The sequence below is a fragment of the Triticum urartu genome, chromosome 3A, assembly GCF_056163025.1.
Source record: "Triticum urartu cultivar PI428250 chromosome 3A, HENAU_Tu73, whole genome shotgun sequence".
Classification (NCBI taxonomy): Eukaryota; Viridiplantae; Streptophyta; class Magnoliopsida; order Poales; family Poaceae; genus Triticum; species Triticum urartu.
In genome coordinates this window covers 52,600,789-52,624,582 of record NC_141875.1, presented here as the reverse complement: position 1 = coordinate 52,624,582, position 23,794 = coordinate 52,600,789, and the positions used below count along the sequence as shown (strand labels likewise).

The 23,794-nt window shown below is 56.7% G+C and overlaps 3 protein-coding genes across 5 annotated transcripts in view; 2 read left to right on the top strand and 1 right to left on the bottom strand.

Annotated features, from left to right (window-relative positions):
• LOC125542747 (uncharacterized) overlaps positions 1-23,794 on the bottom strand; it is a 41,529-nt gene that overhangs the window by 6,172 nt on the left and 11,563 nt on the right. For all 3 annotated transcript variants that reach the window (XM_087546303.1, XM_087546305.1, XM_087546306.1), the window contains 6 exons: positions 22,501-23,229; positions 22,327-22,418; positions 11,496-11,636; positions 292-363; positions 142-207; positions 5-61 (listed from right to left, as the gene is read on the bottom strand). In XM_087546303.1, the coding sequence (XP_087402429.1) occupies positions 5-61; positions 142-207; positions 292-363; positions 11,496-11,636; positions 22,327-22,418; positions 22,501-23,229 (1,157 nt within the window). The remainder of the gene's footprint in view (positions 1-4; positions 62-141; positions 208-291; positions 364-11,495; positions 11,637-22,326; positions 22,419-22,500; positions 23,230-23,794) is intronic.
• On the top strand, positions 1,314-2,586 carry LOC147978451 (uncharacterized). Its single transcript, XM_087545748.1, has one exon. It carries the CDS (start codon positions 1,314-1,316, stop codon positions 2,577-2,579), a length of 1,266 nt encoding a protein of 421 aa, XP_087401874.1. The 3' UTR covers positions 2,580-2,586.
• LOC147978450 (uncharacterized) lies at positions 13,706-14,580 on the top strand (the record flags this gene model as incomplete). The annotated part of the gene is made up of 1 exon (XM_087545747.1): positions 13,706-14,580. A coding segment is annotated over one exon (867 nt), but the record flags the coding sequence as incomplete, so codon positions are not given.

The following is a 23,794-nucleotide window of genomic DNA, read 5'->3' as shown; positions in this document are numbered from 1 at the left end:
ATACCTGATTTATAACAGGCACATACTCGCGGGCAGGTTCGTAGGCTTCTGTTTCGTCAATCTGCAGATTAAATATTTAGAGCGCGTCAAAGAGGAAGAATAAACTACATATAGGCATTGCTAAATTTAATAATGGCTTACGAGTTTGATTTCTGCTCCGTGGCTCCCTGCATAGTGCAGGTTTTCGATCATTATGAAACTTTCCGCCTGCAGATGAATAGCAAAACAAGTGAGTCGCTAATTACAAATGTATAGAACGTCCAAATTAAGATACCCATTAGTCGGTAATACCTTATCGCGAGCCCTTCCACTGACGACTGAAGTGGCGCACAAGGAGGCAAGTTCTTGAACAACTTCGCGCATCTGAATATATGGATCAGGGATAAGAAAGATGTTATGACCAGCATCACTTATAGCCGGAGAAGGCCCAATGGGCGCGTCTAGTTAGGGGCTTAGCCCAACATTATCTTATTTTTATTAGCAAGGATTATATAAACAGTTGTAAGGCTACCTTTTGGAATTAAGCAATAAGTCATAAACTATTGCCCGGCTCCCCCTAGGAGCCGGAACTCTAAACCCTAGCCACCTCTCCCTCACCGCCGCCGCCTTCCTCCCGCGCGATCATGGCGCCGACGCGCCCCCGGCCGCGCCAACCTCTCGCCACCCAACCTTCCACCCCTACAACCTGCGGTCCAGGCCTGGTAGGACCCTAGCTCCTATCAATCTGGTATCAGGTAGCTCTGGTTCGATCATGTCTACGCCGCAGCCCACCCCGTCCCTCCCGCTGTCGACCACCTCATCGCCCCCGGTGACCACCACGGCCGTCGCCCCGCTCCTGCCCGCGCCGGGCTCCTCCGTCGCGCCCGCCCCCGCTGTCCTCACACTGGAGGAGGTGACCGAGGCGCCGCGGGATCTCACCCAGGCGGTCCAGGGTATCCGGCTGTTCCTGGCCGGGTCCTACGGGCCGCAACCGGTCGCGCCGCCACCACGCCGTCGTGGCTACCGTGGCAGTCGCCGCCCCTGGCGGCCTCCGCCGCGTCCGTTGGGCCGCTGCAGGAGCCGCCACCACCACCTACCAGCTCCGGGCCGGCCCTTACTGCGCCGGCGGGGGTCCTGATTCACCAAGTCAGGTTTCCACCCTCGTCGTCCCCGTTACCGGCCTGGTTGGCCGGGTCGTCGCAGCCGGTCTACACGATGGCTTCGGGGCCGTCGCACGTGTAGTCACCGCCGGCGCCACCCCCACAGTACGGCGGGCCCTCCAGCTCCGCCGGCCCTTACGCTGGCCTCGACGGGCCTCCGTTCCACGGGGGGGCATGACCACCGACCTGGCGCCGCCCTCCTTGCTGCTCTGCGCTGACGAGGTGTACCCCCACGGCGGCCATAACCACACGCCACCGCGCTTCGCCAAGCTCGACTTCGCCACCTATGACGGCATAGAGGACCCCTTGAGCTGGCTTAATCAATGTGACCGGTTTTTCCAGGGGCAACGCACGCTCGCGTCGGACCGCACCTGGCTCGCTTCGTATCACCTCCGAGGCGCCGCACAGACTTGGTATTACGCTCTCGAGCAGGACGAGGGCGGCATGCCCCCATGGGAGCGTTTCCGCGAGCTCTGCCTCCTATGCTTCAGGCCACCGATACACGGGAGCCGGCTGCCGGAGCTGGGCCGCCTACCCTTCACCTCCACGGTGCAGGACTTCATCGACCGCTTCCAGGCCCTGGTGTGCCACGCGCCCGGTGTGATGGCTCGCCAGCGGGCTGTGCTCTTTATGGGCGGTCTGCCGGATCATATCCGCGTGGACGTTGAGCTGCGGGGACCTCAGGACCTCCAGACGGCCATGTATTATGCCCGCGCCTTTGAGCGTCGCGCGCAGGCCTTGCAGCAGGCGTGGCCGTCTCGGGGTGCCCGACAGGCCGCCAGACCGCCCCTGACACCACGCGTGCCGGGGCGTCCGCCTCCGGCCTCTGCAGCGACCACCACTCCGGCCGCGACGCGGCCCTTCCACCGGCTCACCCCGGCCGAGCAGCTCGAGCGCCGTCGCCAGGGGTTATGCTATAACTGCGACGAGCCCTACGTGTCGGGCCACGTCTGCCCACGGCTCTTCTACTTGGAGGCGGCCGACTACATCGAGGAGGACACTGCTGCCGACGGGCTCCACGACTTGCTCGCCCCAGTTGATGCGGAGGTCGCACCGGCGCCCGCTTCGGTGACGGCTCTCATGGTATCCCTCCATGCCCTCCCGGGTATACGAGCAGAGCAGACTATGCTCCTGCCAGTGATGATCCACGGCGAGCGCCTCATGGCCCTCCTGGATACGGACTCCACCCATAACTTCCTGCCCGAGTCGACCATGCGCCGCTTGGCGCTTCAGCGACGGGCGGGGAGCAACTCCGGGTCACCGTGGCTAACGACGACCGCCTCCGGTGTCATGGGATTGCGTGGAACGTCCCCGTCACCATCGGCGACGAGCACTTCACCATCACGTGCGTCGACATCGACTTGGGCTACTTCGACTTCATCCTCGGTGTCGACTTCTTGCAGACCCTGGGTCCCATCCTCTGGGACTTCGACGCCATGACGATGACCTTCTGGCGCCTGGGCCACCGCGTCCGGTGGGAGGGCGTGGGTGGCGCCTCACCAGCGACGCCGCATCTGCAGCTGATGGCGACTGCTGCAAGGCCCGAGCACCCCCTGTTGGACCATCTCTTGCAGCAACACCGCGACCTCTTTGACGAGCCACATGGCCTTCCGCCAGCCAGGGCGTACGACCACCGCATTCACCTACTGCCGGGCACAACCCCTATTGCGGCGCGCCCCTACCGCTACCCCCAGCTGCAGAAGGACGAGCTGGAGCGGCAGTGCGCGGTCATGCTAGCCTTGGGCATCATCCGGATCTCTACCTCGCCATTTTCGGCGCCGGCGGTCCTCTTCCGCAAGGCGGACGGCACGTGGCGTTTCTGCATCGACTACCGTGCTCTTAACGCACAGACGCTACTACCGTGCTCTTAACGCACATACGCTCAAGGACAAAATTCCCATTCCAGTTGTCGACGACCTCCTGGACGAGCTACATGGGGCACGCTTCTTCACCAAGCTCGACCTCCGTTCAGGCTACCACCAGGTGCGGATGCACCCGGACGATATCGCGAAGACGGCGTTTCAGACTCATCACGACCACTTCAAGTTCTTGGTGATGCCCTTTGGTCTATCCAATGCACCAGCGACCTTTCAGGACTTGATGAACGATGTTCTCCACCCCTACTTGTGTCGGTTTGTGCTCGTTTTCTTTGATGACATTCTTATCTACAGTGCCTTGTGGGCGGAGCACCTTCAGCATGTCGCCATCTTCTTCCACGAGCTTTGAGCGCACCATCTTCACCTCAAGCGCTCGAAGTGCTCGTTCGCACGCCTTCGGTCGCCATGTACGCCGACAAGGTGGCGGTTGTTGCGGCCTGGCTGATGCCACACTCGCCGTGGGCCCTACGAGGCTTCCTGGGCCTCGCGGGGTACTACCGGAAATTCATCGGGGAGTTCGGCCTCATCGCGCCCCCGCTCACGCGACTTTGCGCCGCGATGCCTTCGCCTGGGATGCTGAGGCGACCGAGGCGTTCGAGAGCCTCGAGCAGGCCCTCACTACGAGCCCGGTCCTCCAGATGCACTTCGACAAGCCGTTCATGGTGGGTTGTGATGCCTCGGACGTTGGGTTTGGCGCCGTCCTTCATCAGGGCGACGGGCCGCTTGCGTTCTTCAGCAGGCCCTTCGTCGCGCGCCATCATAAGCTCGTGGCCTATGAGAGGGAGCTCATTGGCTTGGTGCGGTCGTGCGCCATTGACGGCCGTAACTCTGGCGGAGGCCGTTCCGTATTCGCAGGGATCACTACAGCCTCAAGTTCTTATTGGACAGAGGCTCTCCACCGTGCCGCAGCATCAGTGGATCAGCAAGCTCTTTGGCTTCGACTTCACCATCGAGTATCGTCCGGGCCGCCTCAACACCGTGGCCGATGCCCTGTCGCGCCGCGACGCCGACCCCGACTCGGACGCCATCGACCCCGCGGGCGCGGCCCTCTGCATCTGCTCGCGGCCCTCCTTCGCCCTCATTGACGACATCCGCAGGACCACCGCGGACGCTACGGATGCTCAGCTCCTTCGGCAGTGCCCCGACGCTGGCGACCTGGAGGAGCCATGACGCTTGGCGGATGGCTTGCTCCTGCATGGGCGCCGACTTTTCATGTCGGATCACGGCGACCTCTGTCACCAGGTCCTGCTGCTGGCACACTCAGCCGGCCACGAGGGCGTGCAGAAGACCCTCCACCGTCTCCGCGCCGATTTCTACATCCTCGGTGACCAGGCCCTGGTACGAGATTGGGTGCGGTCTTGCCTGACGTGCCAGCGCAACAAGACGGAGACGCTGCGACCGGCCGAGCTGCTACAGCCCCTGGAGGTTCCCTCTCAGGTTTGGGCCGACATCTCCATGGACTTCATCGAGGGCCTTCCCAAGGTGGGCGAAAAGTCTGTCATCCTTACGGTGGTCGACCGCTTCAAGTACGCGCACTTCATCGCGCTCGGCCATCCCTACACTGCCGCCTCTGTGGCGTGTGCCTTCTTCGACGGCATCGTCCGCCTCCACGGGTTCCCCTCTTCGATCGTCAGCGACCGGGACCCGGTGTTCACTGGGCATGTCTGGCGCGATCTCTTTCGGATGGCGGGCGTGAAGCTGTGCCTGAGTACGGCCTTCCATCCCAGACGGACGGTCAATTTGAGGTGGTCAACAAGGTGATTGCCATGTATTTGCGTTGTGTTACAAGTGATCGTCCCCGTGCTTGGGTGGACTGGCTCGCGTGGGCGGAGTACTGCTACAACACTTCATACCACTCTGCCCTGCACGCCATGCCTTTTGAGGTGGTCTATGGCCGACCGCCCCCGCCCATCCTACCGGTTGACCCCGAGATGGCTAGGACGGAGGCGGCTGGCGACCTTCGCAGCAGGGATGAGATGCTTGCGGAGGTGCGCCAATGACTTCTCCAGGCCCAGCAGCTGTCCAAGCACTACTACGATGCCCACCACCACGAGGTGGAGTTTGCGGTGGGCGACTGGGTGTGGCTGCGCCTCCTTCACCGCTCCACGCAGTCCTCGACCCGCGCTCGAAGCGCAAGCTGGGTCCTCGCTACGCAGGGCCGTTTTCCGTGCTGGAACACATCGGAAAGGTGGCCTGCCGTCTTCAGCTTCTGGCCGATGCCCGCATCAATGACGTCTTCCATGTGGGGTTGTTGAAGCCCTTCCGCGGGGAACCGCCGGCAACCATGCCGGTGCTCCCTCCGACCTCCGACGGGCGCCTTCTTCCAGGACCGGCGAAGGTGTTGCAGGTCCAGCAACGTCGTGGGGTGTGGCACTTGTTGATCCAGTGGCAAGGCCTTCCGGAGGAGGATGCCACTTGGGAGCAGCTTGACGAGTTCCGCCAACACTTTCCAGACTTCTAGCTCGAGGACGAGCTGTTTGCGCAGGCGGGGAGAGATGTTATGACCGGCGTCACTTATAGCCGGAGAAGGCCAATGGGCGTGTCTAGTTAGGGGCTCAGCCCAACTTATCTTATTTTTATTAGCAAGGATTATATAAACAGTTGTAAGGCTACCTTTTGGAATAAGCAATAAGTCATAAACTATCGCCCGACTCCCCTTAGGAGCCGGAACTCTAAACCCTAGCCGCCTCTCCCTCACCGCCGCCGCCTTCCTCTAGCGCGATCACGGCGCCGACGCGCCGCCGGCCGCGCCCAACCTCTATGTTGGATAAGTCTTTGTACTAGGGTCTTTGTGGGGCTGCAGCACATGGTCCTTGTGGCAGTTAGGATAGAGTTCCTGACCATAAGGACTGGCAGTTAGGATAGCATCTTAGACCAGCATCTTAGACTAGCATCTTAGACCGGCATCTTAGTAGCATCTCAGCATATGCTTGGCTGGCTAGCAGCCTATAAGTATGTATCCCCAACCCCTCAGGTTGGCATGGCATTGTGTGAGAAATAAACCAATGAAAATTGTCCCAACTCTCCTAGTGTCATCCACAACTATCAATGCTCAGGTTCAAAGGTCTAACAAGATATTGTCCCAACTCTCCTAGTGTCATCCACAACTATCAATGCTCAGGTTCAAAGGTCTAACAAGTGGTATCAGAGCCTCGTTATCTTGTACCCTGAGCATTTCCTGTGAGCAGCCCAAGTCGGTAGCAGCAGCTGCTCCGTCTGCCTCTGGTTACATTCCTCCCTCCGGACTGTCGAGCAACAGTTCGTCTTCAACAACCTCCTCTTCACGCAACAGCCCCCCTGCAGCGAGCCATGTCTGCAGGTCGCTCTCAGCACACGGCTACCTCGAGCATGCGGCGCCGGCAGGAGTCCGAGCGCGCCGTGGCTGAGGAGCGTGAGCGAGCAGCTGTAGCAGCAGCTGCAGCGGCAGCAAGGGTGTCGAGGCTGGCTGCAGCGGAGCTGGCAGCAGCCAAAGCGGAGGTAGAAGCAGCCAGGGCGGAGTTAGAAGCAGCAGCAGCAGCGGACGCAGCACGTGAGGCTACGGCAGATGCCAAAGCACTCCGCGGCGGCTCCGGCAGCTCCAACAGCTCCGCGCCTGCGGACGACGGCGCTGACGCAGACCGCGCCAAAGTGGCGCAAGAGCGGACGGCGCAGTGGGCAGTCGAGCACGCCCGCGCTCCAGGTGGAGGTGTGCACCGCGACGGCGGCTGCAATGACCAGGACCGCGGCCTCTACGAGGTCCGGACTGTGGTCAGGGATGTTGGTCCCAGTGCTGGGTGGCCTACCCTCACTAAAACCAACTACGTCGAGTGGGCCGGGATCATGAAGGTCAGGCTCCAGGTGCGGCGCATGTGGGAGGCAGTCCAGGACAGCAACGTCGACCACCAAGAGGACCGACGGGCGCTGGACGCCCTCATCGCCGCAGTCCCGCCCGAGATGCAGTTCTCGCTTTCCAGCAAGCGGACTGCCAAGGAAGCTTGGGACGCCATCGCCGCGGCACGCATCGGCAGCGACCGTGCTCGGAAGTCCACTCTGCAGGCACTTCGTAAGGAGTGGGAGAGCCTGGCTTTCAAGCCAGGTGAGGACGTTGATGACTTTGCTCTCCGTCTCAACATTCTGCTGCAGAAGTTGGTGAAGTTTGGTGATGCCACCTACACCGAGGAGAGAGCTGTCGAGAAGCTCTTTCGGTGCATCCCCGAGAAGTACAAGCAGATGGTCGGTCGATCGAGTCCTTGCTGGCCCTCTCCACGATGACAATCGAGGAGGCGATAGGTCCCCTCAAGGTCGTCGACACCGATGAGCCACATCCTTCCTCGGGGCCCATCACCACCGGCGGGAAGCTGCTCCTAACTCGGGAGCCGTGGGATGCCAGCCTTGGTGACAGGAAGAAGGGGGAGCCTTCTTCCACGACGGGCGGCCGCAAGCGTGGCAAGCAGCGTAAGACGCGAAGAGGCCCCCCGGGCAGGGCACAAGGACGTGCCGAAGGGGACGCCCGCGGAGGCGCCAAGGACGGCGCCGCTGGCAAGCCCAAGCTGGCACAAGACAACAGCTGCCACAACTGTGGCCGGTTTGGCCATTGGGCCAATGAGTGTCGGCAACCACGACAAGGCCAGGCTCACGTCGCACAGGCGAAGGAGGAGACGGCTCTATTCATGGCGCATGCAAGCATTGAACTATCTTCAGCGACACCAGTCGCAAAAGCTCTCATCCACCTCGACGAGCCAAAGGCGCACGCTCTTCTCGGCGATGCCTCCGGGAAGGACAAGACTACGGGGTGGTGCCTCGACACCGGCGCCACCCACCACATGACCGATCGAAGGGAATTATTCGCCGAGCTCGATTCCGATGTGCGAGGCTCCGTCAAGTTTGGGGATGCCTCCGCTGTGGAAATTAAGGGCGTCGGCTCCGTCATCTTCACCACCAAGACGGGAGAGCACCGGCTGCTCACCGATGTCTACTACATCCCCGCGCTAAGGAACTCCATCATCAGCTTGGGACAGCTAGATGAGAACGGCTCACGCGTGCTGATTGAGCATGGGGTCCTACGCATCTGGGATCGCCAGGGTCGCCTTCTCGCCAAGGTACCCAGAGGTGGAAATCGACTCTACGTCCTTGATGTGCAGGTGGCACAACCGGTTTGTCTCGCTGTCCGTCGGGACGACGAGGCGTGGCAATGGCATGAGCGCTTTGGGCATCTTCACTTTGAGGCCCTGAAGCGTCTAAGTGCCAAGGAGATGGTACGAGGCCTGCCATGCCTCGACCATGTGGAGCAGTTCTGCGACATCTGCGTACTGACGAAGCAGAGACGACTCCCCTTTCCCCAACAGGCGAGTTTTCGGGCCAAGGAGAAGCTGGAGCTCGTGCACGGAGACTTGTGCGGCCCGGTGACGCCAGCCACACCAGGAGGTCGACGCTACTTCCTGCTGCTCGTCGACGATCTCTCGTTACATGTGGGCGATGATTCTCGGCAGCAAGGGAGAAGCGGCGGACGCCATCAGGCGGAGAGCGGCCGCAAATTGCGCGTGTTGCGCACTGACAACGGTGGCGAATTCACGGTGGCTGAATTCGCGTCGTACTGCGCCAATGAGGGCATCCAGCGCCACTACTCCGCGCCGTACAGCCCGCAGCAAAACGGAGTCGTCGAGCGGCGCAACCAGACGGTTGTGGGGATGGCTCGGGCTCTCCTCAAGCAGCGAGGGATGCCGGCTGTTTTCTGGGGAGAGGCGGTGCTGACGGCCGTCTACATCCTCAACCGCTCGCCTACTAAGGCACTCGACGGCAGGACATCGTATGAGGCCTGGCATGGGCGGAAGCCGGCGGTCTCCCATTTGCGGGTCTTTGGCTGTCTTGCGTTCGCTAAGGAGCTTGGCCACACCGGCAAGCTCGACGACAGGAGCACTCCGGGAGTCTTCATCGGCTACATGGAGGGCTCAAAGGCCTACCGCATCCTCGACCCAAAGACACAGCGTGTGCGCACGGCGTGAGACGTTGTGTTCAACAAAGGGCGAGGGTGGCAATGGGACAAGGCGGTGGACGACGGCGCGACGCCGACGTATGACGACTTCATTATCGAGTACGCTCACTTCAAGGAAGCCGGGGGAGCAAGCAGCTCCTCTCCGCCGGGCACGTCTACCCCGGCCCCCAAAACTACATCGACTGCGGTGCCCGCTACGCCGACGGCACCACAACTGGCGACGCCGCATACTCCAGCCCCGGCGGTCGCCACTCCGGGTTCGTCTTCATCAGCACCAGCTCACGCAGAGCACAACCCGATGAAGTTCGCTTCCCCGCTCACTCACGACGAGGAGCGGGTCGACGCGTGGTATGGAGGTGAACAGCTGCGGTATCGCACGATGGATGATCTACTCGGTGACCAGCCGGTGCCGGGACTGATGCCACGTGACCTGGAGGCGCAGCTACAACTCGCGTGTGAGGACGGCGAACCACGGTCCTTTGCAGAGGCCGAGAGAGATGCGGCATGGCGCGCCGCGATGCAGTTGGAGATGGATGCGGTCGAGCAAAACCGCACCTGGGAGCTCGCTGACCTCCCCCGTGGTCACCGCGCAATCACCCTTAAGTGGGTGTTCAAGCTGAAGAGGGATGGAGCCGGCGCCATCATCAAGCACAAGGCTCGCCTGGTGGCCCGAGGCTTCTTGCAGCAGGAAGGAGTCGATTTCGACGACGCCTTTGCTCCCGTGGCACGGATGGAGTCCGTGCGACTCCTTGCGCTGGCTGCCTAGGAGGGCTGGCGTGTCCATCACATGGATGTCAAGTCGGCATTCCTCAACGGTGACTTGAAGGAGGAAGTCTACGTGCATCAGCCACCGGGTTTTGCGATTCCCGGCCAGGAGGGCAAGGTACTCCGCCTGCGCAAGGCCCTCTATGGCCTACGGCAGGCACCTAGGGCATGGAACGCCAAGCTGGACTCCACGCTAAAGAAGATGGGCTTCGAGCAAAGCCCGCATGAGGCCGCTGTCTACCGACGGGGCAGTGGAGGAAATGCCCTGCTGGTGGGCGTCTATGTTGACGACTTGGTGATCACCGGCACCAAAGATGCAGAGGTAGCGGCATTCAAGGAAGACATGAAGGCCACCTTCCAGATGAGTGATCTGGGGCTCCTCTCCTTCTATCTAGGGATTGAGGTGCACCAGGATCACTCCGGGATCGCGCTTCGACAGTCTGCCTACGCCAAGCGCATCGTTGAGCTAGCTGGGCTCACCGGTTGCCATCCAGCTCTCACTCTGATGGAGGAGAGGCTGAAACTAAGCCGCGACAGCACGACGGAGGAAGTGGATGCTACGGAGTACCGACGCCTTGTGGGGAGCCTTCGCTACCTCACCCACACACGGCCGGACCTATCATTCTCCGTCGGCTATGTCAGTCGGTTCATGGAGCGACCGACGTCGGAACACCAGCAGGCAGTGAAGAGGATCATCCGCTACATAGCAGGGACCCTCGACCACGGCCTCCACTACCCTAGGTGTCCGGGGGCAGCACACTTCGTCGGGTACAGCGACAGCGACCACGCCGGCGACATCGACACCAGCAAGAGCACGAGCGGGATCCTCCTCTTCCTCGGCAAGTGTCTCGTGAGCTGGCAATCAATCAAGCAGCAGGTGGTGGCCCTGTCCAGCTGTGAGGCTGAGTACATAGCGGCCTCCACCGCCTGCACTCAGGCGCTTTGGCTCGCTCGACTGCTTGGTGATCTTCTCATTCAAGACACCAGAACGGTGCAGCTCCTGGTGGACAGCAAGTCCGCCCTGGCCCTGGCAAAGAACCCCGTGTTCCACGAACGGAGCAAGCACAGGCTGAGGTATCACTTCATCCGCAGCTGTGTGGAAGAAGGGAGCATCGAGGCGAGCTACATCAACACCAAGGATCAGCTCGCAGACCTGCTCACCAAGCCTCTTGGGAGGGTCAAGTTCCTTGAGCTTTGCTCCAGGATCGGGATGATTCAACACTCCCACAAGACGACGTACAAGACTTAGGGGGAGAATGTTGGATAAGTCTGTGTACTAGGGTCTTTGTGGGGCTGCAGCACATGGTCCTTGTGGTAGTTAGGATAGAGTTCCTGACCATAAGGACTGGCAGTTAGGATAGCATCTTAGACCAGCATCTTAGACTGGCATCTTAGTAGCATCTCAGCATATGCTTGGCTGGCTAGCAGCCTATAAGTATGTATCCCCAACCCCTCAGGTTGGCATGGCATTGTGTGAGAAATAAACCAACGAAAATTGTCCCGACTCTCCTAGTGTCATCCACAACTATCAATGCTCAGGTTCAAAGGTCTAACAAGATATTGTCCCAACTCTCCTAGTGTCATCCACAACTATCAATGCTCAGGTTCAAAGGTCTAACACTCTCACCACCCAACCTTCCACCCCTACAACCTGTGGTCCAGGCCTGGTAGGACCCTAGCTCCTATCAAAAGATCTACAAATATCAAGTAACATGCAAGAATTTTTCTTTTCATTATACTTACCTCGCTGGACATGTATGCCTCGTCAGGATTATCTACTTTTGGCGCCAGGGTTCCGTCGTAGTCCAAGAAGAGGGCTATCGTCTTGCCCTGCCAGTTGGCTGTGATTTTGTTGAAAGAATCTATCGCAGAAGGACGTTTAGCCTGCAATAAACATACATTAGAAAATGCTTTGCATAAGTCAGTCAAAAAAAACTAAAAAGTATGATTATGTAAATGTAGACTTTTAGAAGACACATTTTCATTCAAATTCAGAAAATCACAAGTAGGAATGTATGGTAACATGAATAAAAAGTAACAAATTTGAAACACAAGTTTAACAGATAGTATATAACTTATTACACGCTGATGGTTTTTCTAAGAACATCGAGAACCACAAGCGTGTGACTTTCTGAAATTATATGCAGCTACCTGTGTAACTGCATTTTTTTGTAATTATTTGATACACAAATTCATCTCAACTTAAAAAGATGTCTGTTATGACCGGGCAGACTTATGCCCGTAGGAGGCCCACTGGGCAGATTTAGTTAGGGGCTTAGCCCGCAAGTTATCTATTTTATTTTCCATCGTGGTTATATATACTAGTTGTAAGACTCTTCCATGAGGACCCTAACCCTAGCCGCCTCCTGCTCTTTGCGTCGCCGCCTCCTCCCTTGCGCACAACGGCGCCCTGCCGCCGGCGACCGCGAGCTCCGCCACGTCCAGCACCCTCCTTCCCCTACAACCTCCATCCTAGACCCGGTAGGGTCCTAGCTCCTACCAATTTGGTATCAGGTAGCTTGGGTCCGATCATGTCTGCTCCACCACCCACCCCGCCGCTGCCCACCTCGCCGATGTCCACCACCACGCCACTGGCGCTTCCCACCGCCGCTGCCGACCTCCCTGCTCGGCTCCACTGCGGGGGCCTCCACCGGCCAGTCGCCGCCCCTCACCGCGCCGCCTGCCGCCGTCTACTCCCCGGCGGAAATCACCGGAGTCCTTAATGATCTCGTCATCGCCGTCCAGGGCATACGCCTCTACCTGGCCGGGCCCTACGGGCAGCCGCCGCCCTTGCCGCCGGCCGCCACGACCGGGCCAGCCGCCTTGCCCTGGTACTCGGCAACTGCGGCGCCGATCAGGCCTCTACATCACCCCTGGCCGCATCAGCCGCCGCCCGTCGTCGCGTCCCAGTGGTCGCAATGGCCGACCCCGGCCCTCGCCCCCCCCCCCCCCCCCCCCCCCCCCCCCCGCCGCCCGGGTCCGGGCAGCCGCAGCTGCCGGCCCCGCCGCCGCTCGCGGTCGCGCCCCAATGGCCGTAGTGGCCGGCCCCGGCCCTCTCCGCGCCCCCCACGCCACCCGGGTCCGTGCCGATGCAGCCGCAGCTGCCGGCCCCGCCACCGTCCAGCACGGGGCCCGGGTCTACCATACAGGGAGGCGTACCGATCCAGCAAGTGCGCTTTCCGCCGTCGCCGTCCCCAATACTGGCCTGGCTGACCGGATCATCGCCACCCCCCATCACAGTGGCCGGCCCACTCTGCAGTACGGCGATCCCTCCGACTCGGCGGGGAACTACACGGGCCGCGGCCATGCTAACCGGGCGCCCCAGTCCTCGCCGCTTTGCACCTCCGAGGCAATCGGCCACGGCGCCCCACCACAGACACCGCCGCAGTTTGCCAAACTGGACTTCGCCACTTATGACGGCACGGAGGACCCCCTCAACTGGCTCAACCAGTGCGAGCAGTTCTTTCGCGGGCAGCGCACCCTTGCCTCGGAGCGTACCTGGCTCGCCTCTTACCACCTTCGCGGCACGGCATAGACCTGGTACTACGCCCTCGAGCAGGACGAGGGCAGTATGTCCCCTTGGGAGCGCTTCCGCGAGCTCTGCCTCCTTCGTTTTAGGCCATCGATCTGCGGGAGCCGCCTGGCAGAGCTAGGCCGCCTTCCCTTCACCTCCACGGTGCAGGACTTCGCCGACCGTTTCCAGGCCTTGGCTTGCCACGTGTCAGGTGTGACGGCGCAGCAGCGGGCCGACCTCTTCGTCGGTGGACTCCCGGATCACATATGCGTGGACGTGGAGCTCCGGGGACCCCAGGATCTCCAGACAGCCATGTATTACGCCCACGCCTTCGAGTGCCGCGTCTAGGCCGTGCAGCAGGCAGCCCCAGCTCGAGGAGGCCGACGGGCCGCCCGACAATCCCCGGCACCGGCCCGGCCACCCCCGGCCGCTCCGGTGACTACCACCCCGGCTGCGACGTGGCCTTTCCGTCGCCTCTCTCAGGCGGAGCAGCTGGAGCGTTAGCGCTTGGGGCTTTGCTTTTAACTGCGATGAGCCCTACGCGTCGGGCCATGTCTACCCGCGACTCTTCTACTTGGAGACGGCCGACTACACTGAGGAGGACGCCTCGGGTGAGGGGCTCGACGCCGCAGCTGCCGAGGCCGCGCCCGCGGCCGCCCCAGTGACAACACTCGTGGTCTCGCTCCATGCGCTTGCCGGCATCCGCGATGAGCGGACCATGCTCTTGCCAGTGATGATACACGGCGAGCGCCTGGTGGCCCTTTTGGATACGGGCTCCACACATAACTTCCTGCCCGAGGCTACCATGCGCCGCTTAGCGCTTCAGCCGACGGGCGGGGAGCATCTTCGGGTCACGGTGGCCAACGGCGATCGTCTCCGGTGTCATGGGCTCGCGCGAAACGTACCCATCACCATCGGCGACGAGCACTTCACCATCACGTGTGCAGGCATCGACTTGGGCTGCTTCGACTTCATCCTTGGTGTCGACTTCTTGCGGACCCTCGGTCCCATCCTTTGGGATTTCGACACCTTGACGATGTCCTTCTGGCGTCTCGGCCGCCGCGTCCGGTGGGAGGGCGCCTCACCGACGACGCCCCAACTTCAGCTGGCGACGACCACTACCGAGGCTGAGCACCCACTCTTGGAGCACCTCCTGCAGCAGCACAGCGACCTCTTCGACGAGCTGCGGGGCCTTCCGCCTGCCCGGGTGTACGATCACCGCATTCATCTCCTGCCGGGCTCGGCGCCGGTGGCGGTCCGGCCATACCGCTATCCGCAGCTGCAGAAGGACGAGCTGGAGTGCTAGTGTGCACTCATGCTCGCCGCGGGCATCATCTGGATCTCCACATTGCCGGTACTCCTCGTCCGCAAGTCAGACGGCACGTGGCGCTTCTGCATCGACTACCGCGCCCTCAATGCCCTGACACTTAAGGACAAGTTTCCTATTCCGGTGGTCGATGAGCTCCTGGATGAGCTACATGGGGCCCGCTTCTTCACCAAACTCGATCTCCGGTCGGGTTACCACCAGGTGCGCATGCACCCGGATGATATCGCCAAGACGGCGTTTCGGACTCATCACGGCCACTTCGACTTCTTGGTCATGTCGTTTGGTCTCTCCAATGCACCCGACGACTTTTCAAGCTCTGATGAACGATGTCCTCCGCCCTTACTTGCGCCGGTTTGTGCTCGTTTTCTTTGATGATATTCTTATCTACAGCGCCTCGTGGACGGAGCACCTTCATCACGTCGCCATCGTCTTCAACGAGCTTCGAGCGCATCTTCACCTTAAGCACTCGAAGTGCTCATTCGGGACGCCTACCTCGGTCGCGTCATCTCGGCCGAGGGGGTGGCCATGGACGCCGACAAGGTGGCGGCCGTCGCCGCCTAGCCGAACCCGCATTCACCGCGGACTCTTCGCGGGTTTCTGGGCCTCGCGGGCTACTACCGGAAATTTATCCGGGAGTTCGGCCTCATCGCGTCTCCACTCACGCGCCTGCTCCATCGCGACGCCTTTGCCTGGGATGAGGAGGCGACCGTGGCGTTCAAGGCCCTCAAGGGGGCCCTCACGACAGGGCCCGTCCTTCAGATGCCGGACTTCGACCGGCCATTCATTATGGACTGCGACGCTTCCGGTGCAGGGTTCGGTGTCATCCTTCATCAGGGCGATGGACCCCTCGCATTCTTCAGCAGGCCCTTCGCCGCGCGCCATCTTAAGCTCGCGGCGTATGAGCGAGAGCTCATTGGATTGGTGCAGGCAGTGCGCCATTGGCGGCCCTATCTGTGGGGTCGGTCTTTCCGGATTCGCACGGACCACTACAGCCTCAAGTTCTTGTTGGACCAGAGGCTCTCGACCGTGCCGCATCACCAGTGGATCAGCAAGCTCTTGGGCTTCGACTTCACCGTCGAGTACCGCCGAGTACCGCCCAGGCCGCCTTAACACCGTGGCCGACGCCCTGTCTCGCCGCGACGCCAACCACGACACTACCGGGGGCGACTCCGAAGGGGCGGCACTCTGCATACGCTCGGGGCCTACGTTCGCTCTCTTCACCGACATCCACCGGGTGACAGCCGCCGCGCTAGACGCCCTCCTCCTTCAGCAGCAACTGGCTGCGGGTGAGCTAGAGGAGTCGTGGCGCCTTGCCGATGGATTGCTCCTTCATGGGCGCCGGGTCTTCGTGCCGGCGCACGACGATCTCCATCACCAGGTGCTGCTACTGGCCCACTCAGCGGGCCATGAGGGTGTGCAGAAAACCCTCCATCGTCTCCGTGCCGACTTCTACATCCCAGGTGATCGGGCCCTGGTCCGTGACTGGGTCCGGTCTTGTGTGACGTGCCAGTGTAACAAGACAGACACTCCTGCCGGCTGATCTGCTCCAGCCCTTGGAGGTGCCGTCTCAGGTCTGGGCGGATATCTCCATGGACTTCATTGAGGGCCTCCCCAAGGTGGGCGGCAAATCGGTCATTCTCACGGTGGTCGACCGCTTCTCCAAGTATGCTCACTTCATCGCGCTCGGTCATCCCTACACTGCTGCATCTGTGGCTCGTGCCTTCTTCGACGGTATCGTCCGCCTCCACGGGGTTCCCTCTTCGATCGTCAGCGATCGAGACCTGGTGTTCACTGGCCATGTCTGGCCGATCTCTTCCGGTTGGCGGGCGTGAAGCTCCGCCTGAGCACGGCCTTCCATCCTCAGACGGATGACCAATCTGAGGTTGTCAACAAGGTGATTGCCATGTATTTGCGTTGTGTCACAGGTGATCATCCTCGCGCTTGGGTGGATTGGCTCTCGTGGGCGAAGTACTGCTACAACACCTCCTATCACTCCGCCCTGCGCGCCACTCCATTTGAGGTGGTCTACGGCTGGCCGCCCCCGCCCATACTGCCGGTTGATCCGGCGACGGCTCGGACAAAGGTGGCCGGTGATTTCATGCGGCGCCATGACGAGATGCTGGCCGAGGTCCGGCAACGCCTCCTTCAGGCCCAGCAGCTGGCCAAGCACTACTACGACGACCACCATCGCGAGGCGGAGTTCGCGGTGGGTGACTGGGTTTGGCTGCGTCTCCTTCATCGCTCTACGCAGTCGCTGGACCCATGCGCGAAGCGCAAGCTGGGCCCTCGCTACGTCGGGCCCTTTGCTGTTTTGGAGCGCATCGGGAAGGTGGCCTACCGTCTTCAGCTTCCGGCGGGTGCCCGCATCCACGACGTCTTCCATGTGGGGCTGCTGAAGCCCTTCCGCGGGGAGCCACCCGCGGCCCCTCTGGCGCTTCCTCCGACCTTCGACGGGCGCCTCCTTCCGGAGCCGGAGAAGGTCTTGAAGGCGCAGCTTCGTCGCGGGGTGTGGTATGTGTTGATTCAGTGGGCTGGCCTCCCAGAGGAGGACGCTACTTGGGAGCAGCGCGACGAGTTCCGCCAACACTACCCCGACTTTCAGCTCCAGGACGAGCTGTTTGCGCAGGCGGGGAGAGATGTTATGACCGGGCAGCCGTAGGAGGCCCACTGGGCATATTTAGTTAGGGGCTTAGCCCGCAAGTTATCTATTTTATTTTCCATTGTGGTTATATATACTAGTTGTAAGACTCGTTCATGAGGAAGCAATAAGAATAATTCTATTGCCCGGCTCCCAGAGGAGCCGGACCCTAACCCTAGCCGCCTCCTGCTCTTTGCGCCGCCGCCTCCTCCCTCGCACAGCACGACGGCGCCCTGTCGCTGGCGACCGCGAGCTCCGCCACGTCCAGCACCCTCCTTCCCCTACAACCTCCACCCTAGACCCGGTAGGGTCCTAGCTCCTACCAATATCCATACTCCAAATTTTGGTTTATTTTTATAGATATAGATATATGTTCCAGCATAATCAGTGTTGCAGTTTTCAAAATGAATGGGTTGTAACCAAATGCATTGCTCGAAAAGAATTGGATAGTTAAATATTTCAGTTGTCCTCTAATAGAAAACTTGTTGACTGTCAGCTAACAACACTAGTGCTACTTTTGATGGAAATCTCTGACAGGCCCAAATGGCACAGGCCCGGGAAGGTCCAGGACCATGCATCCACAAAGTGTACCAGCGGGCTGAATTTTGAGGACAGACATTTAAGAAGGGGTTCTTTGCAAACTGCAGAATGTGGTTTGCAGGTAGTTTTCTGCAAAATGACTGGGAGGGGGCTGAGATGACATCAAATTGACCACAACAAAAATTTCCAGATTTTCAGAAGATAGTGTTTTCCACCTGATACCCCCTGCTATCCTGGTGGTGTATGTTGATGATATAATGGTAACTGATGATGATGTTGAAGAAATTAAATACCTCAAGGAGAGATTGGGGAAAACATTTGAAGTGAAAGATCTTGGGCCACTTCGTACAAGTATATACAAAGAGAAAGAAAGGGGTTGTACAAGGGCCTAGGCCAGAGAGTTGAGCCAGCAGCCAAGAGGAGCAGCAAGCTCAGAGGAGAGCCTAAAAGATAAAGATGTACATTCCTTTCTAAAGAGGAGAAACCAGGGTTAGTATTCTCAAAAATCTTTCTATTCCTTCTGCTTCCAAATGCACCAGACAACCAAGACGAATACCTCCATGAAGAATGGCTTGGCAAAAGCAGCTTTGGCAGCAATGATGGTGTCATGCTGTTTGCTGCTATCTGAAGAAACACTACAGAATATCCCCTGTTTCTGCGTGCCAGATTCATTCTCAGCCATCGATGCATCATCCTGTGGTTCCCTCATCATCGATACACCCAAGATTAAAGTAGTTGTGGCCAGTGGAGGGGTCCTATGGAGTGATTTCACAGCCCACAACTGTCCATATACCATACAAGGTCATCAGTTTACAGACACTTTCAGGGTTCTGAATCTTAAGGGTATGACATGATCTTAGGGGTGGATTGGCTGAGGAAACATAACCCTTTACAAATGGATTTCATCTTAATGGAAATACGGATTACAACACCAAAGAAGACACTAGTGACCTTTGTGGATGAGACTGTACCCTGGGAAAGACCTCCTGAGATTGTAGACACTGCTGATAAGGTCATGGACCAAGCTGTTTGTGGTTTCTTCTTGTTTACTACTGCCTGCTCTGAACCAATTGCAGCAGCCCAGCAAGTACCTCAAGAGCTCCAACCAGTACTCCAGAAATATGAGAAAATCTTCTCTTCCCCTACTGGCTTACCCCCTAGCAGGCCCTGTGATCATAGAATTCCATTGGTTGAAGGAACAAAGGTTGTAAACCAGAGACCTTACAGAGTTCCTCACCACCAAAAAGAGGTACTTGAGAAAATCATCCAGGACCTCCTAAAAGCTGGCCTCATTAGGCCCAGGTACCAGCCCATTTTCTTCTCCTCTTCTCTTAGTGAAAAAGAAGGATGGTTCATGGAGACTATGCATTGATTATAGGAAGTTGAACTCCATCACAATTAAAAACAAGTACCCAATACCTATGATAGAAGATCTCCTAGATTAGCTAAAGGGAGCTCAGATTTTCTCCAAGATTGATCTCAGAAATGGCTATCACCAAATTAGAATGGCAGAGGACGATATCCACAAAACTGCTTTCTCCACACTTCAGGGGCACTTTGAATTTCTAGTACTGTCTTTTGGCCTTTCAAATGGCCCTCCAACATTTCAAGCTCTCATGAACTTGCTGTTTGGTCCTTTCAAATTTGTGGTAGTGTTCTTTGACGACATCCTAGTGTTCAGTCAGACCCTAGAACACAAAGTCCACTTGTCCAAAGTATTTGCTACACTCCAAGAAAACCAACTGTATGCCAAACTGGACAAGTGCTCCTTTGGTCAATCTAAAGTAGAATATCTAGGCCATGTTATCAGCAAGGATGGAGTAGCCACTGACCCTGCAAAGATCACAGCAATTCAAGAATGACCAGCACCCACAAATGTCACTGAGCTCAGAAGCTTCCTTGGACTAAGTGGGTATTACAGAAGGTTTATCCAGGGATATGGCCTTATTTGCAGACCCCTGTTTGACTGCTTGAAGAAGGATGCATTTGTTTGGCAAGAACAACAAGAGCAAGCATTCCTCACACTTAAGGACAAGTTAACAAATGCACCTTTCCTAGCCCTACCTGACTTCACTAAGCCCTTCATTTTGGAGGCAGATGCTTGTGGCTATGGACTAGGAGCTGTCTTAATGCAAGAGGGGAGGCCCGTTTCCTATTTCAGCAGAACTATTGGACCAAAAGCAGCAGCCATGTCTACATATGACAAGGAAGCTTTAGCAATTATTGAAGTAGTAAAGAAGTGGAAGCACTACTTAGCAACTTCTCTAGTGATTAGAACAGACCGAGAGAGCCTCAAATACATTCAGGAGCAAAAGTTGACTGAAGGCATACAACATAAATTACTGCTCAAGCTTTTGGGATACAATTTCACAGTAGAATACAAGAAGGGGAAAGAAAATAAAGCTGCTGATGCTTTATCCAGAGTCAAATACATGGTGTCCATGCTCACTGTGAGTACCAACACTCCTACTTGGATAAAAGAGGTAGTCAAGAGCTACAAGTCTGACACAAGGGTGCAGGAACTCATAGCTGAATGTGCTGTCAGTAAAGACAGTCCAAGCTCTTACTCCTACAAAAATGGCATATTGAGATTCCATAACAAAGTTGTGGTTGGCACATCAACTTCCCTCAGAACAGACATTTTAAAAACCTTTCATGCTTCGGAATTAGGAGCCCATTCTGGTGAAAGAGCCACCTACCAACGGGTCAAACTTGTCTTTCATTGGCAAGGCCTCAAACAAGATGTAATTACCTTTGTCAAGGAATGCCCAGTCTGTCAGCTCAACAAAGCAGAGCACTCCCCTTACCCTGGTCTCCTAAAACCCCTGCCTGTTCCTGATTTCGCATGGGCACACATCAGCATGGACTTTGTGGAAGGATTGCCCCTATCTGAGAACAAAAGGTTCACCAAGTATCCACACTTTATAGCCATGAAACACCCCATCACAGTGCAATCTGTGGCAAGAGCCTTCTCTGATACAGTTTTCAAGTTGCATGGCATGCCCTTGGTCATTGTAACTGACAGGGATAAAATCTTCACTAGTCACTTGTGGCAGAAATTGTTCAAGTCCCTCAAGATCAAGCTGCACATGAGCACAAGCTACCACCCACAATCGTATGGACAAACGGAAAGAGTAAACCAATGCCTGGAAAATTATCTCAGATGCATGTGTTTTTAACAGCCTAAAAAGTGACATGGGTGGTTATCCTTGGCTGAATGGTGGTACAGCACCAGTTTCCACACTGCATTGCAAATGACACCCTTCCAGGCCTTATATGGATTCCCTCCCCCCATGATTTGCAGAATCAGCCCTCCCTGACACTATCTGTGAGGACAGTGACAATCTTCTTCAGAACAGGGAAGGGGCCCTCGAAGTTATCAAACAAAATCTCCTCAAAGCACAAGCTAGGATGAAACACTATGCTGACAAAAGAAGGAAAGAAAGGGACTTCTCTGTGGGAGATATGGTATATTTGAAGTTACAGCCTTATAGGCATACATCCCTAAGCTTGCACAGGCACCTCAAACTGCACTCCAAGTTTTATGGTCCCCTCAAAATTCTTCAGAAGATTGGCAAGGTTGCTTATAAATTGCTCCTACCAGAAGGCTGCCAATTGCACCACACCTTTCATGTGAGCCAGCTCAAGAAGCATATTGGTCCTCTGGTGGTTCCCTCCAAGCACCTGCCCTTGGTAGGATCAGATGGTATGATTCGAATGGAACCTGAAGCAGTTTTGGACAGAAAACTCATCCCCAGACCACAAGGCAACATAAGTACACCAGTAGTCAGATGGCTTGTTAAATGGGTTAACCTGCCCCTTGTAGCTGCTACCTGGGAGGACTCGGCGTTCATTCAAAAGGTGTTCCCATCATTTCAAGCTTGAGGACAAGCTCAGTCTTAATCAGGGGGAATTGTCATGCTGTTTGCTGCTATCTGAAGAAACACTACAGAATATCCCCTGTTTCTGCATGCCAGATTCATTCTCAGCCATCGATGCATCATCCTGTGGCTCGCTCGTCAGGATAATGGTTCGCCAACGGCTGATTGCAGTCGCTCGTCGATCTTCAATCTAACGGCTACGAGTCTCGCTCCTGTCACTGTTTACTTTCCAGAGCGGCATATGCTCTGTTTTATTTCCTTCGCTGCATTCTTGCTGTAATGGCTATAAAGCCAACTCGTTCCTCTCCATTCTGGACATGATTGATGTATCTGGGTGTATACCCTAGCCACCTGTGGCGTGCTGAGCTACTTTCCCCAGTGGCGTGCTGAGCTACTTTCCCCATTTTAAGCAGTATAAACCCTAGCCGAAATTCCCCAATTCTTCTCTGAATTTGTGACAATTGAGTGCTAGATTAGCTCGATTACAGTTCGGTTCCTGACAGATGGCTGGGGTGATAACATCTAGCCACCATTTGTAGCAAGATGGGCATGATTATATCTTGAGGGGGAGTGTGTGATATTAACATTGTACGTGTACTAAATTGAGCAAAGGGTGTCCAGGGTAAGATGCAATACATCATTAGTTGGATTACTGAGAATCGGGAAAAACTTACCAGAAGCCAGCACCAAAGTAGCAAGGCGATTGCCAGTAGCACTGCGCCTCCCGCTACACCCACCACGATCCAAACAGTCTTGTTCTTGTGTCCTGTATGTAGTTGACACATTATTCAAGGAAAGCATATGACCAACAGAAGAAGCATTCAATTCTGCATCTCATGGTAACTCACCTTTTGTATCCCTGAAGAACTGATAAGGCTCCAAACGGTAACTGCACAACAGGGTAGCCTTTCGCTCACCCATTTGCCCACCACTCAGGCCTGGTGTAGAGGTTAGATCTTCCAAACAGACCTGACACTGAGCAGCTGAAATTCCAGGTAGACAGTCAGCAAGAGTGTATAGTGTGTAGTTGCAGGCACGCTCATCACGACCCTTTTCTCCCGTGGCATATCTTTGAGAAGAATCTGATGCCTTCCTCGCCACATCTGCGATAAGTGTACTGGCATCGTTCTGGAAGGCCTTGCATTGGGTAGGTATAGGGGGACCATCCGCCCTAAGGACTGACTGCGAATCTCCAAGATGAATTTTGATCTTCTTCTCAGCGAACCAGAGGCTGCACGTGTCGTAGTAGATGGAAATACCCTTCCTGAACGTGCAAACAGCCCGGGCATCCTGGAGGGCCTGTGTAAGGCATCTCCTGCAGTCGTCGGCCTCTGTGTCACCGCGGCATCTTGCCAGAGCATATGCTCTATCGTGGCTGGAGCCAACTGCCTGCGTGTGGAACAAAGTGGGGGAGGAGGCGACTGCTTCAGGCAGCGTGGCGGAGAGCTGTTCAAGGTTCTGCTGGTACTTGCTGGGCGCACTGTAGTTCCCACCATCACAGAGGTAACCCCAGTAGCCAGTTGGGCTTGCTGCAGTGACGGTGGTAAGCAGAACCAGTGCAGCCACGACGGCGTGACCTGAAAAGGATAGATGAGCAGCAAGTTAGTGACATATGAAAAGTGATGCAGTTCAAGAAGCAAGAACTGAAATTTAGCCTTATTTACATAATCATTTCTCTACGACTCTACACCCTAAGCACAAACATGAACTCAACAAATGTAGCTAGTAATCTTGTAAAAATGAGATTTTCAGTCATTCCCGTATGCCGCTTCTCAGTTTTATTCAAATAGATTCTAAATGAGCTAGTTAAACTGGCAGTTTCCAGAAACAATATTCTTGGCTATTTAAGAGGCAAAAAACAATCCTAAAGAAACACTACTGGGACTTGGATGACCAGAAGACAGATTCTGTAGGAGTTTGGTGTTTTAGCTTGTTCAACTTGCTTATGTACTTGCAGGTTGATTGAGCGAGTCATTTTCCCGTAATATGTATTTACGTGATTAATCATTATAATTCACATTAATTGGGTGGAGTAACTGATAAAACAAAGCTTAGATTTGACAGGCAAGCAAGCTTGTGAAAATATATAAATAATTCTTGTCTTAAGAGAAATCATGCATGTTAGGAATCAAGGGAAAGCTA